The 18,894-nt window shown below is 45.2% G+C and overlaps 1 protein-coding gene across 3 annotated transcripts in view; it reads right to left on the bottom strand.

The window, feature by feature from the left end:
• Positions 1 to 18,894, bottom strand: part of ADAMTSL3 (ADAMTS like 3) — a 111,311-nt gene that overhangs the window by 22,203 nt on the left and 70,214 nt on the right. The window contains exons 12-17 of one of the 3 annotated variants that reach the window (XM_023520971.1): positions 17,839 to 17,986; positions 16,360 to 16,444; positions 12,162 to 12,451; positions 5,726 to 5,855; positions 967 to 1,159; positions 699 to 878 (exon numbers count right to left, since the gene is read on the bottom strand). In XM_023520971.1, coding sequence (XP_023376739.1) covers positions 699 to 878; positions 967 to 1,159; positions 5,726 to 5,855; positions 12,162 to 12,451; positions 16,360 to 16,444; positions 17,839 to 17,986 — 1,026 coding nt within the window. Of the gene's footprint in view, positions 1 to 698; positions 879 to 966; positions 1,160 to 5,725; positions 5,856 to 12,161; positions 12,452 to 13,491; positions 13,873 to 16,355; positions 16,445 to 17,838; positions 17,987 to 18,894 lie in introns of those variants that run through there. The other 2 variants (XM_023520972.1, XM_023520973.1) reach the window with 2 other exon arrangements.

Genomic DNA, 18,894 nt, shown 5'->3' on the forward strand with positions numbered 1-18,894 from the left:
GTGTGCCTGACTGGCCCTGAGTCAGAATGTCCTTGTTGGTCTCGAAGGCTGAGGCCAGCTCTGCTGTCCTGCCTACGTGGGCACACCTGCTCCTCCCCCGCAGTGCTCATTTCCTAGAGAGGTGTCCTTGGCTGGGGCTGGCGGAGGTCTGTGTCACCTCTGGAATTCGCAGGAGCTTGCTCTTTCCCTGATGCATGGTTGCCTAGGGAACTGACCGGCCTCAGGTCCAACCCAGCTCGGGGGGGGGGGGGGGTCGCCTTCTCTTTTGTCTCTACCCGTGCCTCCCAGCGAGACTCCGCACACTGAATGATTTTCCTGTCCTGAGTCTGCAGGTCTGAGCTTCTCTAGAGATCATGACTTCAACACTATTTTGTGTTTCTCCTGACCGTGCAGAGACTCTTGAGGAGAAGAGTATTTACCCACTCGGAGCTCTGTAGGACCTGTCAGCCATCTCATGGCCGCTGGCCTCAAGGACACCGTAAGCCAGATGGGAAGACCATATGGATGCTCAGGAAATAGCTCCCCGTTGACATGCAATAACGATTGTGAGTTAAGGCTGGGAAGCGCTCTATGATTTGAGGGAGTGGAGACTTCACTGCACCCGACTCCCAGCTCTCATCTTGGGGAAGAAAGACTTAGAGGCTGAAACAAAGGAGGAAGCAGAAGGCAGGGACGGTCCAGGTGGGGACGGGGCTTACCTTCGACCAGTCTCCCACGGCTAAGTGTGGAGGGCAGTCGGTTCTGGCACAGGACTTACGAGACGACGCCTTGGGCCCTTGGCACAATCCATCCGACAGATTCAGAAAGCTGCCATCCGTTAACAGCTGCCGGCAGGCAACCCTCCGATGCTGAGTCCCCCCGCCACATGTCCTGGGACACTGAGGAGGCAAAGGGAGGCGGGTCAGCGTGGGACTCTCGCGATTCCAAGCGTGGCGGGCTGGCCATGGAGTCACCAGGCTGTCATACCTGCTGCCATTCTTCAATGTGCCAGCTAGGAGGGCAATCGAACTGATTGCACGCTTGTAAGGCATGGGGCTTCTCATCCCTGCATTCCTCGGCAGGGGTGGGGGGCTCCCCGGGGTGCAGACAGTGCACATCTCGGGTCTGGATTCCAACGCCACAGGTAGCTGAGCAGGGCCCCCAGGAGCCCGTGTGCCACCTGCATCGAAATAAAAGTGGGGGGAGTTGGATGATCCCATGAGTCCACGAGCAACAGCGAGAGCACGGACAATTTCAGGTTCTTCTCCAGTCACCAGACCTCACACTCCACGCACAGCCTGTGGCCACAGGACTCCATCGGTACACGCGACTCAAAGACAGAAGGACGGCGTGAACAGACAAGAAACATCAGGGATGTGTTTAAAGATTTTACCCATCCAGGAAAGTCCAGAGTAAAAAGAAGCAGGTGTCTCCCCGTCTTCATCTGCCGCCATATAGCCATGATAAAAAATCTCGGTTTTGTTTTGAATGGAGCTCCAAGGCAAGGATGATGTATACAGGTGTCAGAAGAAATTTTAAATGCTTAAAAGCTGACACTTCAGGAAATTTTCGGGGCACCTAGATTCATTATTTGGAATACCCCTAGAAAAATTCTTTTGTGTTAGGATCGGATTTACCATACATATTTATAATGTGATTCCTTTCCAATAAGATCTTGGAAAAATTGGGTTTTCTCATGAAACATCTGTGAAAATGGAAAACCTGGGCAGCTGCTTTTCGTGCATATTTCTAAACTACCTTCAAGGAAGATTCTCTCAGTTCAGGCCCCCACCAGAGGCATGAGTGCCTAGTTCCCTACGCCCATGTCAACACAGGTAGCGCCATTTAAAAGAGTCTCTGCCCATCTGATGGGTGAAAAATTGTGCACCGCGGTTATTTCAATTTGTGGATATTTTATTATTAGCAAACATAAATTTTTAACTAGTTCCTGCAGAGACATAACACGAGGAAATAATTTTAGAATGTTTAAAATGTACATAAAAGGGTGGTTTATAACAGTGGAAAGACAGTAAAATTTTTAAATTATGAACTCCCACTCATTACGCCTTTGTGGGAATTTTAACTCACGAATGGAAGACACATTCCTCCACACAGGATTTGCACTTCCTCTGTCAAGGCCGATGTGAATTAATATTTCAGATCACAGAATCCGAATGACTACAAAGCTCCTTCCTACTTAAAGAACTCCTTGTGGTTTTTAAATTCTCGGGACAGCCTTTTTTTAAAAAACTACTTGATTGGGGGTATGACTGATATGTAAAACTACTTTATTGGGGGTATGACTGATATGTATTTAATGCATACGGCTCAGTGAGTTTAGGGATAAGCATACACCCGTGCAACCCTCATCGCCATCAAGGCCACAGACATGTACACCGCCTCCCGATTTCTCCTTCCACCTCTTTTATCATCATCATCATCATCACTATCATTATCGTTTCTATTACCTGGCGTGTGATAAGAACAGTCAATATAAGATCTACCCTCTCAGCAAATCTCATGTGTACCATACAGGATTGTTAGCTACAGGTGTTATGCTGTGTAGACCCCCACTAGCTACTTGTCTGGCATAACTGTAACTCCGTACCCTTCACCGTTACCTCCTCCCACCCTTTTTCCCGTCAGCCCCTGGCAACTGTCATCCTACCCTCTGCTTCTCTCAATGTATTTTAGACTCCAAGTATAAGTGAAATCACACGGTATTTCTCTTTCCACGTCACACACTGGGTCGCCGCTTTAGATTCATGCTTCAGCCGGTTTTGGGTTTTCCCTTTCTTTCTTACCAGCTCCGTTCGACATTTCTTTTTACATATTTCACCCAGTATTTTGGAAGCTTTTAGGAAAAGGACTTTCAGGATGTCTAGTCCATCATAAGGCTAAACCTGGATGCCCACATTTACGTACTGAAATAATAAGTTTAGCAAGTTTGGCTCTAGGCTGAGCACGATTTCCCCTCCATATTCTGAAGATATATCATTCCTGTGTTTTCTGAAAACTCCAGCTGCTAAGTTCTTTGTCGTTAATACGTCTTTCCTGTCTTGTAGCTTCACTGTTATGTACCTAAGTGGGGATCCATTTTCATACACTTCTCTTGATACTAGGAGTGGATGTTTTTTAAGTGTTAGTGAACAGTTTATCTCATAGTTCGCTTCTCTGCCATTAACTACATATTTCTTAACTTGCTTCTCCCCAAATCTTCAATTTTCTCTGCTTTGACTTATTTGACTTCCTCAATGCTATCCTCAAGCCACCAATTCTTTCGATTGTCTATAGTTTATTCTTTTATTTCATCGACTTGCATTTCTAGGTTTTTTAATTGATTCTTTTTAATGCCTATCCTTAATACATCTGCCTATTTCTGTTTCATAATTTCTAGCTCTTCGTATGGATATTATTTATTCATTTATCTCTCCAAAGATCCTAATAACACTGACTTCCGCATCTTTTCTTCAGGTCATTCCTGTATTTTAATTTCGTCTGGAGTATATTCCTCTTTCAGTGGTGCCATCTGGCGACCATCTTCATTGGGACTGGATTTCTTCACGTGGTTTGCAGGCTCATTTCATCTTGCAGGCTCATTTCATCTTGCAGGCTCAATCCAAAGGCAGATTTCTCTCTCTCCACCTCCCTTCCTCCTTTTCTCTGTCTCTTTACACCCGCTGTCTACGGTTTGGCCTCCGTTTGGCCCTCGAGGGTCTCCAGGACCAGGTCTGTCAGGGACAAGTGGCACCGGAAGCACTGCCGGCGCACGGAAGATCCAGTCCCTGAGCCCACCGGTCATCTGGGGCTGTGTCTGGTCACGGGGCTCTCTGTGTTTGTCCCTCACTCCTTGGGTGAGCAGCCTCATAGAAACAAAGGATTCGGGTTGTGATCAGCAGTAGCTTTTTATCTGCTTCCATCACAAAGAAGCGGTGAGCCTGGTCCTTCTCCTCATGAATCAGGAGGAAGGTGGTCAGTCCCGATTTACCCTGACTGCTTCGGGGCCTCAAGCCTGGAAGAACCACAGGCCCAGTTCCACTCACCGCTTCACTCTTCCGTCCCCTTCCTAGCCCAGGTGGCGGTTTTCATGATTTTGCCCTCGATGTGCCATTTCAATTTCCCTGTTTTTATACATCATCTACCATTGGTCGGCACTGGGGGCAGAGTGTGAAATTAAAACACCATCTTCCCTGGAAGCCTATTAATTAGTTATAGTCTAAGTGATTCCATCGAAATTTCCAGGAGCTTTGGAGGTGAGGGAAATCCCCGACAGTAGATAAATATAGGTTATATTTTGATGACCATTAGACTACATGGCTCAATTTTTAGAAGGCTCTTTTGTTTGTTTGTTTCACTATTAAAACAGTTCAGCTTACGTGTGCAACTTATTTGGAGTGACTTCAGGATGAAGTCATCTTTCAAGAAAGTATATAGCTAGAAGGATCCATTAGAGGCACAAGAGACTGGAAATGGAACCATTTTTATCCAGGAAATGGGTAATAATTTCTTACTAAGAGACGATATACTAAATACAGAATTTTTTTTTTTTTAATTCAAGAACCAGTTAACAGTGGGTCCAGAAACACATCACTCTTCCCTCTCGCTTTCCTACTTGCCTCCCCTACAGTGCTGAATCCTGAAGGAGAAGGAGGCTCTCCTTAGAGCAGTGGGATCGTTATGTAACCCTGCATGTTTCTTCAAGCTGCCGGCTCTCTCCTGGAGAAAGCAAACTCCATAAATAGCAGGCACTCAGCAGTTACAGGCCAGGCCAGGCCAGGCAAGTAACCTCACAGAGCAAATAAACAGACAACACCCTACCTTGCTGGAGTCTGGGCTAAAACATCAAATGAATTTGCCTTTGGGTAAATAAAGATCAGCTGACCGTCTGACCAAACCTCAGTGGTAGGTTTCGCCCTGGGGTGATATCTTCCTGCTATTGCCCTTGGAGTCAGTAAATATTTGTATGGAAAACATTACGCAACACCCTGTTCCTGTTTTTCCTACACCACTGGTTTCTAGAACCTAAAACATTTTTGTCAACTTACCTTTATTTTGGCATCGATCCTTTGTCTCTGTTCGGTTTTTTTTTTTCCCCAACCTTCAAAAAGTTTATTAAATCTACAACTTTGAAACCAGGAATAGTATTTCCCTTTGCATAAAAAAACAGACTCTTAATTTTGCTAAGTGGCCAAGACATACTCATTCGTAGCTTGGCAGCTCTGTGAGGAAGACACTGCAGAAGATGACGTGCAAAGAGCTCTGGCCGAGGCACAGTGACGAGGGAAGGGGGGTCCCCATCCATGGCCGGTGCACAAACCAAAGAAAGTCAGTGGGCAGGGCAACTGACAACACCCCGTTGTGAGCTCTAGGTGACGCAAAGGTGATCGCTCAGTCATTCGACAAATATGGATTGGGCACCTGCTGCGTACCGGTGCTAGCTCGCCTGCGCTCCGTCATGTGGCATTAGGTGAAGACGGAGAGGAGAAAGAGAACAAACCTGCCAACCTCCAAGTTTTGCCACTTGGTGTTCATTCACGTGTGATGCACAGGAGAGTCGGGCTGAAGGGGACCCCTGCTTAGCACGGCAGCATCTGCACATCGAAGCAAGAACCTGGCTGGGGCCTGCGTTGAGCAGAGATGGGGACGCGCTGACGTAGGCCTGGCCGATCTACCGGGGTGAGATCTCTGCACATGTGTACTCCCCTTCCAGATACGGTGTGTCCCAGGAGCACAAGACGGCACGTACCTGGGTGGGCAGGGTTCCGTGTTACAAGCCTGGCTCATGGCTGGAGGGCGGTGGACCATGTCACACAGGGTTTCGTTGACAGTCTGCTGCGTCTGGAGGTGCAAGCACACTGCTATCGCTTCTTGATGGCCTGAAGGTGGGAAAGAGAAAAAAAATGCAAGTGACTTAGAATAACTTACTGATGGAAGAAAGGAAACCGATTCTTGGAACTGCTAGTTCTTAAGCCACTGCCCTTGCGACTATGTGGAGTGAGTGCAGGCTGCCTTCAGGGTCGATGTGGGCGCCAACGACTCCATTTTCTGAAGTCCCCCAGGCTTTGATATGCTCTCGGGCACCTTTGAAATCAGCCCTTCTACTCTCTCCCTCAAATGCATGCACCCTGAAACATTAAGGAACATCCCCAACTTCCTTTCTACCTTCAGATCAGTATACATTCCAGATGTGCTCAGAGCTGGGAGGTCCCACAAACGAATCATCAACGTCCCACAAATGAATTGTCAACGTGTTCCTCCCACACACACACAGCAGTTTCTCTAAGAGGAACTTGCATTTCAGCTGCTAAATAACATTTCTCTATATAATTGCGTACGTGCTAAATTCAACGCAGAACCCTTACAAAAATTCTCATTATGGTCCGAGTTCCTGTCCACTCTTATCATAATTAGTAATAGGTCTATTGCCATAGCTCTCATTGAAAAAGTGCTTTGGAGTATGCAAAGCGCTTTCAAGTATATTATTGGAACCTCTCAGAATCTCGAGAGGCTGAAAGAGTGACGTCGTTATCTCCATTCTATTCATTTGATAATAAGGAAATTGAGGTCGAGAGAAAAATTAAGATAGCAGAAAACTGGTAGATTCGAAACTAAGAATTCGATCTCCTGCCCCCTTAATTCAGCAGGCTTTCTTTTGTGCTCCTGGATTCCAAAACGCAAGGCAGCCCACCGGCTTCCCCACGCAGGGCCCGTGCCTCGTTCAGATGTGAAGGCCGACAGGCATATGCGTTTGCTCTGGGGCCGGACAGGTCTGCCTGACCCCCAAAGCCCAAGTCTCCACCACTATTCTGAGATGTAAACAGTTACTGAGAAATCAAAACGGAACGAAATACAGATCAAGCTCTTGATGGAAAAAATCAAATAAAAACTGTGATAGCAACAGTTGATGCTATTTGAAATATGCAAACACATTCAGTTCCATGTGAGAACGTGTGTTCCGTTACGAGACTATGTATGGTTCCTTTTCCAGCTGCCATGTTTCAAGTCAACCATTTTACGATATTTTACAGAATGCAGTATGGGCCAAAAGTATATATAAAATATGTATGTGTGATGTTCAGTTCTTCCGACTAAATTGTCTCCTGCTTTCCTCAGCTGCAATCTTGTGTTCCTGGCCAGGCATGGCAGGATGCAGTCTTAAACCTCCATGCATCTTCCACGAACTTGTTTTTTATAAACACTGGCCACCCTGAGATACAAGGTGACACTTCTACAGCCTCACGACTCTGGTTCTGGTTTGCAAACGTCCAACTTCCTCGGTGACTTTACGGGGACACAGATGTTCATTTTCTAGCAGGCTGCATTTCTTTTTAATCTGAGAAAAATCCCATAGTCTCCCACATATATTTTCCTTTGTAATCAAAATCCTTTAGAAAAATAGATTCGGAGACTATTTTGGCACATTTTCTGAAGACTGAGCGGGTGGGCCTCCAGGCATCAATGTTATCTCATTTCAACCACTGTGGATGGAATTGGATAACACTCATGACAAACTTTTCCGTCTTAAAGCAAGTTACTCAAAAGAATGTAAGCTTAACTGAAAATTTAGGATACTTATTGAGGTAGAATGTATTTTCCAAAGACAGTCACAAGAATAACTCCCATCCCAAAGACTGGACCAACAACGTGATTTTCATACTTTTCACTTCAAAAGGTTTGATCAAACCTTTATATCTTCAAAAGTAAAAATTATAAAAATAAGTTTACTTCATCTTACACGTAATGAAATTTGGGTAATAATACAAGTATGAATTTAGAAGATATAATATAAATCAAGTGTTGAAATTTTATCCCAATTTTTCTAATAGATTCCTCTGGCAGCATGAGACAGCATCCCTCACTTAAGATTTGACTTCTGTAATGTCAAAATAAGAAGGTTATTATTGTTTTTGGTAAAAAAAAATACTCAACACCTTCATTGACAATTGAATTAATGATTAAAGTGTAAAAACACAGACTCTAAGAGAGTAAACAGAGCCAATAAGTGAGCTAATACATTCCCTTTTGTGAGTTGGGGTTTTTGAAAACAAGTCTTGACTGATTCCACCTGCCAAATAACACACACACACACACACAAACGTAATAAATACCAGAGCAATGGAGAAAATCTATAACCATAGCCTATTAGGTACTACCCTGTATTTACTACATTAAGCGGTAAAATAAATATGGGAAAAAGATTTGAATAAGACAATTACGTTGATTCAATAACCAAATAATAGCCTTGGCCCCTAGAAATAGATATTCTACGCCCGTTCTAAGCACTTAATGGAACAGTAACAAAAACTGATACTATCTTGGTCTATTAAAAAAACTGCAATAATTTCAAAAAGCCAGAAATTACACAGGTAATGTTCTCTGACCATTACCAGTGCCCGAATATAAATGAACAATAAACAATGAATCCCCCAAAATCCAACCATGAGAATTTTTAAGAAGGCATTGCCTATAGAACTCCTCGGTCAAGAGTAAAGAGAGCACACACGGCACGAAAAAAGAGACGAGGGAAGCTTAAAGCAACTTGAGACTAGACGAACAATCTGGACAATAATCACAGTATCTTCGCGAAGTGGGTAACTTTTTCCCCAAGGTAATGTAGATTGTGGAATTTACTTAAAAAGCTAAGAACTTGAATTGACTATAACAATAAGCAGGGGGGAAACGAAGGTGATGGTCCGCATGGAGCTGGGGTGCTATTTCTCCTCCATGCTGCCCCCAAAACAGGAACAGGAGGGAAGTTGGACTTAGACAGTTGTGGGAACCAGCTCTTTCAAACTTTCTAAACAGTTAATTTCTGATAGGAAGTATTTAAGATTACTGAAGGGTGCGGAGAACACCAATACATCTTGCAATGCCGTTATAAACCCATAACAGAAAAACAAATAGATCGTACCATGTTATGAAAACGAACAGATCTACTTCATACAGCGTTGCCTATGATGCTGAGTTGAGCATGATGTTTTTATTTCAGAAACACATAAGAAGCACAGACGCATGTACACACGTGTGGATTATATAGATCCATGCCTGGGGCCATATTGAAAAGCCTAGTTAATGTATATTTTCCCCTCTGCTGAATAGCTAGCATGATTGGGTAGGGCTACTATAAGCTCCCAGGTAATTAAAAAGAGGGGGAGCTATAACATGTTACGGACCTAGTGAGTGCCCAAGGACAGCATCATTCTTGATGTCAAAATGCCAGCCTTGCAGCATTCTAGATAGTTGAGTTCTTTTGAGGAGACACTGGTAGAGATTAAGGGCTGTCTAAAGCCAGTTGGCCATCTGCAGGGCATCAAAAACGTCACTGGAGCCCAAGAGGAAGTGACCAATTATCCCAAGAGGAGCTGGAAGAAACTACGGCTAGAGGTCTGTCCTAACGTGAAGTGACGTGGGGAGGACAGAACAGCCAGTGGTAACGTGCCACGTCGGCAGCATCTCGCCCCTCGCGTGGTGGTGGACGAGACCGCCTTCCCGCAAATGGGAAAATGGGAATGAAAACCGAACTGGCCCACCCATTGTCCAGGCACATACTACTAGCCTGTGCTCTTGGGAGACAGACAGCGAGGTAAAAATGAGAGATCGTACATGCAACAAATAGTATGAAATACAAAGAAAAACTCAGATGAGACGTATTCGTGATGTAGAACATTACAAAGCCTTACCACAGGGTATTAAAAAGTAAGCATTTCTTCCAGAAGGTATATGTGCGCACACACACACAATATTACGTGCATGCTTACATACATATACCCTGGAAGCTGGAAACTGAATATGCCCAAATTCTTAATGCTTTGAGGAATTAGAAAAGAATTGTTGCCACTTCAGTACGAAAGCTGACTTATGAATGGCATTTAGACATCAGTAATGACAATGAGTGGATTAATTTTATTCCCTGTATGACGCGATGATAAGTTAGAACATACAAGTACATGATAGCAGGACCTGACGAAAAGTTTATCGTTTTGGAAATCTGCAAATGGCATACATTATTTTTCTATGAGAAACAGAGATGTTGAAGGAACAACTATACATGGAAATCCGATTTTCCTGTGGTTTTAAGTCTTTGCAGACGCACCCTCTCGGCTGCCCAGAGTGAGCGTTAAACACCCACATTCATCACCACACACAAGTGGACTTGCAGGAGCCGACTTCCAAAACCACATTTAAATGGATCGATCCACAGCGAGGTACGTGTCACTGCCTGTAAGCAGTGCCACTGAGAAGGTGAAACCAGTATAACAAAAGCCATGCTCTCTCGAGACGAGGACTATGTCTTATTCACGTCATCTCTTAAGACTGAGCATGGAACCCGGAGCAGAATCCTGGAGTCCAGCACAGAGCAGGTGCCCGGTTCCCTGTATTTATAGAGGATTTGGGTTTCATGCCTGATCTCTTCAGTTTTATGGAATTTAGTTATCTATTTAAAAGAAAACTTTAAGCTTGAACCTTAGAAATTAAAAACATTACTTTTTGCAAAGTTAGGAGACTTATTAAATGTACTTATAGTTGAACCAACTTCCTATTAAAAAAAATGACAATTATATTGTTCATTTTCTATTTGGGATTACATGATGGCCTTTGAGCCTCAGTTTCCCCAGCTGTATAATTTGGGTTACCGGGTATCCAAGGTTCATTTTAATGATATTATTCCAGGATCATACAATACAACACACCCTCACACGGACAAATTGCAGTCTGAGTGTTGAAGGGTTATCAAGGTGAGCTTTGTTCCGATTTGTAACATGTGTCCCAGATAGAAAGAAAGCAGACGGGCACCTTCACATCAGCCATCTGAATCCCGAACTGCATTTTGACACGTGCAAGGCGTTTCTCTTCTCACGGCAGGCTGAAAGGTCCTCAGCACCAATGAGGACAAACTCAGTCAAGTTTCACGAAGCTTGTGTGTGATACGTGAATAGGTCATTCTACTACTCCTAGGTCTATGCCGAAGGGAAGTGAGAACACACGCGAACACGAGAATGCTCAGAGCGGCATCATCGCTCGTAACACCCGAGATATGAGGATCGCTCAAATTCCTGCCCCACGAATGCATAAATAAAAGGCAGTACATCCACGTGATGGGACGGCATTCGGTCACAAAAAGGAATGGAGTACTGATTCATGCTACGATAGGGACGAACCTTGAAAACACCGTACCACGTGAAAGAAGGCGGTGACAAAGGACCACATATCTCGTGACTCCAGTTATAGGAAATGTCCAGAATGGACAAAAAGTAGATTATCAGTTGCCAGAGGCTGACACTGGAAGGGAAAACAAACAGGGAGTGACCGCTTAAGGGTACAGAGTTCTTTAGGGGTAACCTGTTCTAAGACTGATTGTCCTGGTGGTCGCATGATTTCGTGAATATACTAAAAATCACCAAGTTGTATGGTTTACATAAACGGTACGGCATGTGAAATATCTTAACAAAGCTGTTACAGGAACCATCCCAGAGGGGTGAGCCATCCTGGGAGTAGAGCCTATGGCCATCTTCACGGCAACATGGGGGATCCTAACATTTTGGCATCTGGCTGCAGAGATGCACCCTAGCAGACCTGCCCAATTAGATTTCACTGGTCATTTTCGTGGGGCAACTCCGAGTGGTCTGCTGACACCCAAAGACACACAACACGCCACGCTTCCCCAACTGGAGGGGGCGTTGGCAATCAGGAAAAAAAATGAAATCAAGGATGAGGGAGGGCTAGGTGCAACAGTGCTTCTACCCACGGTGGCGTTTCAAAGCGGGGATGAACCTAAATGTCTTCTGAAGATGACTTCTGACCGCGTAGCATCTGACCCCGCAACCCGAGGCTGCCTCGTTCTGCGCCTGACTTAGGCACGAGACGGCCTCTACTTGTTGGTTCTGCATGTTCCTACTTATTTCTTGTTAACCAGGGACCTCGCTCCCTGTCTCACTGATACAGCTGCTTGGGCCAAACAACATAATATTTTTTTGGTCAGGATATAGTCCGACTATCCTTTATCTTTCTAGGATAACCACGATTTAAAGGAAATAAAAGGAAAGGTATCGTTTTCAGTTATTCGAACGAGTTCACCTCTTTTAGACTTTTGCTAATTGGCATATTTGGCTTCACCGATCTAGTAATTTCTGAAACCATCAGCAAGACAAACATAACGGTCCCTTCGGCAAAGGATCCAGTACCTCCCAAACATGTCGCCGAACAAGGGGTAAAGCCCGCATACTCCCAGTCGTAGGTCATCTGGCTGTCCTTCTCATGCAGGGGGACGTCCAGCTCCAGGGAGGCCGGGCTGTCGTCACACGCTCGGAGGAGGCAAGGCCGCTCGGCGGGCAGCCGGGGGCCCGCACACTCCTCCTCCGGCAGCTCCGTCTCCGTCTGCGTGAACGTGAGGAGCACGCGGCACTTGACCTCTCGCGCCTGGACGCCTGGGCCGCACGTGGTGCTGCAGGCTGACCAGGGCTCTGGGATGAACCTGCGGAACACCGAGGAGGTGAGCAATCATGACACAGAGGCCACAAAAGGAGGAGTGACATGCATTCTACGAAGAAAAACGACAGTGACAACAGCTCCATTCAGAGGGACGTCGATCCATGTGGAAAGCTGCTCTTTCGTTGACGCTCAGGCTAAGTACTTCGCAAATTTTCAAATCTTATTAGCAACAGAGGGACTTCTCCACGAGAGATACAAACTCTTTGCATCCATTTTATTATTCAAATTCTGTGCTCCGGCCTTTCTAAAACACCATGAACAGGTTTTCTTTACTGTGTGGTAATAAATAAACCATTCTATAGAGATAACTTCTAACCCGATTTCTTCTATAATGTGGGGATTTTCACCAATATTTATTCAACAAATCTTCATCGAGTTTACCCTTTGTTAACAGGTGGAGTTTTGTTCAACTTTCTCAATATTGAGGCTCTAAATGGTAGGTGACAGATGCTTTCTACTGAGTAGATGGAGCTTTAACATTCTTTTCTATTTAATATATAAATACACTAAACATCTGAGTCTCCTTAAAAATATTAAAGGTACTGTACAATGAGGCCAAATAAAGCACTTATTCCTTATCCTGAGTTACTGTCCACTGAATAGAGGTTGTCAATCTCTGGCCTCCAGGTGGAACCCAGTCCATTCATTTCTGTACAGACTGTCAGCTAAAAATGATCTTTATGGACTTAAATGGTTGGAGAAAAGAAAAAAGGAGGAGGAAAATATTTTGTATCCTGTAGAAACTACATAAAATTCAACTTAAAGGGTCCATCATGAAAGATTTATTGAAATACAGTCACGGCCGCTGGTTTGCCTACTGTTGATGGCTGCTTCCGTGCCACGTGCAACAGACACTGATCCGCCTGCAAAGCTTAAAACATTTACTGTCTGTTCCTCTGCAGAAAATGTTGACTGATTCCTGCACTGAACTTAAAAAACAAACTAACAAACAAAAAACAGATTTGGTAAGGGCATATATATTTAAGAAACTCTGAAGCCACCCTTGTCTCGTGAGAGTTAACGATGAATAGGCCAGAAAAGAGTTCTGTGATAGAGTAGGTTTGGCAAACTCTGAGCTCAGCAACATTCAGCAGGTTTATTTACTGCAAAACATCCCCAAAGATGACGATGCATGAATGCATGCCATAAATACTTAAGAAGGTGCTGGGACTGGCATCATTCCGTAAATTTAAGTACACATCCACCTCTAAGGGGTAACGTTGCATTGAATAACCTCCAAAAACACTGCTGCGGTGTTCGCTGAAGTCACAGGGCTTAGTGTTTAAATCCTCGAAAGATAGGGCTGTCAGGGTCTCTCGGAGTTGTCCGACCTTCTTCCCTAGACAAGCCCTCATTACAGCACATCCTAGACAGCAAAATGGGACACCGTGGCTATATGTGAGCCTAGAAAAGAAATATCAGTTATCTTGGCTCCCAGACCCAGGGTTTGGCACTACAAACCGGGAGCTTTCAAGAGATGAATGGGTCATACTCATTTTAAAGCTAGAAAAGTCAGTAAAAATGGCATCACAGATGATTGTGATTTAAAAAAAAAAAAAACGTAAACGTGAGATGTGCAATTTGAGATGTGCCTCCAAGACCTGCTGACTCCTCAGGCTGTACCCTTGGTGCCACTGTCACCTTCCCCACCTCCACACTCAATACCTCAGCGTCCGGGTGTGGCCACATGGGCCCGTCGCCTTGCCTGCAGTCCCAAACGCCCAACACACAGTTCTTCTGACACCACGTGCACTTCAGGGCCTCAGGTGATGGACCCTGTCTCCCGGGAAACCATCCCTGAGCCCTCCCCCTCACGATACCGTCACGGAATCACTGCATTTTCTGTCCCCACGAGACCGACCTCAGGATGGAAGAAACTTGAATCCGGATCACCTGACATAAAACTGGAGTTCGCCCTACTATCACACGACAGACAGTCACCGTCTGCCACCGAAGAGCTCCGAAGTGGTGGGCGGTTTCTTAATCTTCCTGCACCTGGCTTTTCTCCTCCCTAACACGACACCTCCTCATGGGATCCTCGTCAGAATGAACCCAGGCGATCCGTGAAGAACAACCTGGCACACAAGTCATCCTCCCCGGGAGTGGTTCTTCCTGCAGCCGGTAAATCACAGGTCTGAACTAGAACCCGCTTTGATTTCAGCAAGTACGATCCCCACGGATGGAGAAGTTGAGAAAGCCATGACGGGGACACACGCGGTGTCCCGACCTATCCCATTTCCTTGGTTTTCATAGGGGGGAGACGGGAGAAGGGGCATCACAGCTGTGGAAACGTTGCGAATCCCACAGAGATGACGAAGACTCCAGGGAAGAACTTTTAAAACAACAAGGAACCGTATCAACTGCCGACACATTCCACAGCGGAAAGCAAAGGAGGTCAAAACTACTGTTCCCTTGGCTTAACTTTATAAGCTATCGTTTTTATTTTCCTAATTAAAAAAAAAAAAAAAAAGCCTTTTGAACATCCACTCCCTATGTCAATTCAGAGCCCGGGCCACGGTAAACCACAGAAGCAGAAATATTTATCTTCTCCAAGAGGGTTTGGCAGGCTTTCCTCGGAGGATCTCAAATCCAGCTACGCTCATCCCTCCTCTCACTGTCAACAAGCAAGCATCCCCAAACCACAAGAGACAGTGGTAATAAAAGGACGAACTGGAAGCTGAGCTATGTTGCGGTTTTGCTCGAAAATCGAGGGAAAGAGCTGCCGGATGGGGAGGGAGGAAACTATAAACTTCACACTAGGCAGCCAGGGACAGGCCAGAAACTGCCAGCAGGGTGCATTATACGGAGAAATTGCCCAGAGACCACAGAGGGCGGGGCGGGGGCGGTGGGAGGTGGCCACTCGGGCCAGCAAACAGGTACCGTGGGCTCCGTCCTCCATGCTGGGGACAAAGGAGTGGCATCTTGCAGGAAGAGACAGCATATTAGCTTCACTCAGTGAACAAGCAGAGGAAGACACCAGAGGTCAGAAGGGGCTGGCAAAAAATGCAGGGCTGGAACGAATCAGGAGCCTGACTCGGCTGTAGCTTACACGGTGCTGCCCTTCCCCAGTGTGTAAAATATACAGTATCTCAGACCTTGAAAGGGACAGAGGTGAGCGGCAGCTTGCGTTGGGCAAGGACAGCCAACAGGTCATTGTGGCCGTAGCACTTTGTCCAAGGCAAAGCGAGGACAAGTTTGGGGACGGGGCTGGAAGCCAGGCAGGGAAATACCCTGCTCCGTCTGGCTGGCCGGTGACCGATTGTGACTCTCTGGGTGATGGGGGAACATCAGGATAATTCTGAACGCTGGAGAGAACCAGATCGGTGGCCCAGTTAGCCCACTCTGGTGCTGCGCAGAGGGTGGGTTTGTGAGGGCCAACTGGAAATTCAAAGACTGCTGTAGGTGCTGGTTCTAGGCTCCAAAAACCAACAGCACTGTGTTCTTTTCACTGCCTGACACCACAGCAGCTCTGTGACTTCTCCTTGTAATCCCTTGAGCCACCTGGTACGTGTCAACTTCACTGGTTGTGTAGGCGCCCAACTTAACCACGGAAGGGCTGGTTCCCTGTATCCTCCTGGGATGGTCCTTGGTCAAATCATGTGTGTTAACCTAGATCCAGGAATTATCCCCAAACTCTTAACTGTAACAGACCACTGGGTCTGCCTTGAGTTAGATGATGTCATTTTTTTGGGTGCTTCTCACAGATACTGCCAAAGCAGGATTGCCGAATTGTGAAATAAAGAATTCTAGCCAGCTCAGGCTCTCTAGAGTCGGTAAATCCGGGTCATTTGGATTTGAAAGGTATTGCTGTGCTCCAATGAGTACAAAAATTACATATGTCATGTCAACTAGCTATGCCCTGATCGCCCCCATATAAGGCCCTGGACTTACGTTGGTTCTTCTGTTGCCATTCTGGTCTCTTCTAGTTCTTGTGCTTGTTTCAGCCAAGGTAATTTAGCTTCCACTGGACCTTTTTCTAAGAAAAAAGGGACACAAACAACAAGCTTAATTACTGTTAATCATTAAGGAGCTGGATACATGATTCTTCGTCGAAGATTTTTGTCAACAAAGAGGTCATGTTTCTCAGGTGTGGGCTGAGTCCTTTGGCATGGTACATTAAGTGGCTTCTGGATTGAACCAAAAATTTCTCTTGTGTACTTTTTTGAATGAACGCATTATCAAAATGCTCCCACAGCACAGTTGAATATATTCTCCAAGTTAACATAAAATGCTTTTTGTAAATCAATACCAACCTCATGTTGGCATATTGAAGTTCTTACTTCAACTGTATCGGCATGCTTTCCTTTGCCATAAATTCTTTTTGCCCACTGAATAAAGCATTTAAGGGAGAAAAGCAAGTGAGAGAGGGGTTTAAAACACTGGGAGGTGTTTAAAACACTGGGTGCTTTGCTTGACTCCAACTCTCCCTGTCGCTTTGATGGTTGTGGAAGAGAGTGTCCATCACAGGGACCTACACGGCAAGCTGGTGCCCTTCCTGTCCTCCTGAGACATGAAGGAAGGAACAATCTAGTCGCAAACTGAGAAAAAGTAATCTGGGGCTGCTTCAGGGAAATCACAGACACGAACGAAATGACTATGGAAACACCATCGAATGCAGAAAGAAAGAGAAAAACTTCACCAGTGAAGGTACGTCTTCGGGCTCTGCACTCTGCATGGCAACCTGTGAGCTTTCTGGAGGACAGACGTCACCAAATAAACACTTGTTGGCTCCTTGGCACTGACAGGTGGGAATAATCTTTCTCCCATTGCCACAAAGGAACCACGTGTCATTCGGGTTGGCAATACCTCACTAATGTACATGGAAATACGTCATCACGGCTAGAGAGGAAGGAACTTCTTACCCGTGGATGCTACCCATTCTGGCTCATTCACATGGAACAAATGGGAACTACGAAAGACATCCTAAACGTATCCACAGATCTAGACTGGGGACTGAAAGGGTTCATTCGCTCCATGGCAGGCAGTGGGACACCTGACGAAGACGATCGCGTCCCTCCCTCATGAAGCTCACACTCCCGTGGAAGAAATGTATAAAACATTAGGGAACCGAGAAGAAGGGGAAGCATGGGGGCATTTTCCTGTTCTTCTTTCTCTTCCTTCCCTTCCTTTTCTTTCCCCTCACCCTTTTCCTCCTTTTTCTTCAAGGTGGAAGGGGCATCAAATTATTTTATGTCCCTCCAGATCAATTAATCCCAGAAGTCCATCTTCTGCATCTAGGCGGACGGGTCTCCTGTAATCTGCCAGGAAGACCATGTTTATAAGACACTTAGTAGGTTGAAATATAAATGGCGCAATATTGGAAGAAGAGCTGGAAAACACCACCTGATTTAACTTTAACCACAAACCCACCTTTCGGTTTATAACACGGGATGGGAATGATACACTCTTCTTTGATGTGTAGCTTCAGTTGTGGGTTGCAGCCGCCAACGTGCTGTCCACGATGGTTGATACACAGCACGACCCGGTAACGCAGCCCTCGGCCACAAGTCACTGTGCACTTCAAGGAGGACAAGAGAAGCCAGTGAAAGTCTTGCTCACCAAGAGATCCACAAAGGTAACAGAGTCTCATGCAAAGGAAGAGCCGCTGACCTACATGAATATTAAACACAAAAGATGAGGTCACAGTGCAAGGAAAAAGTCGAAATGCCTGGAAATCTTTCTGCTCAGACATTTTTCAAATTTGAATAAAAATCGACACGACATTATTCAAAACAGTTCATGAGGATGAAAGAAACTTTTCTAAAATATCAATAAAAAAATCAAATTTGGATGAACCACGCTGGAGGATTACCTTCCTCTTCTGTCTGTAGAAATCCATCTTGCCAAACTACTGTGATGGTGAAGAGGCTACCGAAGAATGTTCAGCCAAAAGTAAAAAACAAACAAACAAACAAACAAAAAACTCTAGACATTATCAAGCAATTAAAACTAATAAAAACGTTATGCTATTTTTTTTCCTGAATTTTTATGAAGTCTGTGCTGTATTTTGTTCTTGCTTATAAATGGAGTATTGTCATGTGACATCTAGCATGTCTCTTCAACTTAGCTACATGTGTTTGTGCGTAGTTTTTTTAATTAGACTTAATTTTTTAGGTTTTTAGGTTTACAGGATAATTGAGCAGAGAAGACAGAGTTCCCACATGTCCCCTCACCCCGTATACAGCTCTCCCTGTTAGTAACATCTGGCTTGAGTGTGGTGAGGTTGTTACCATCCATGAATCAACACTAACAGGGCAGCATCGACTTAAGTCCAGAGATCACATCTGGGTTGTTGTCAGCTTCCAAACATCTGTAATTTCTTGCCATTTCTTTTCTCATTCTAAATGAACATTCATTCAGATACCCAACATTTGCGTTTTGCATTCTTTTATCTTAAAGAGTCACCTCCAATATGTATAAACTTGA

The sequence above is a fragment of the Pteropus vampyrus genome, unplaced genomic scaffold (genome assembly GCF_000151845.1).
Source record: "Pteropus vampyrus isolate Shadow unplaced genomic scaffold, Pvam_2.0 Scaffold286, whole genome shotgun sequence".
Taxonomy (NCBI): Eukaryota; Metazoa; Chordata; class Mammalia; order Chiroptera; family Pteropodidae; genus Pteropus; species Pteropus vampyrus.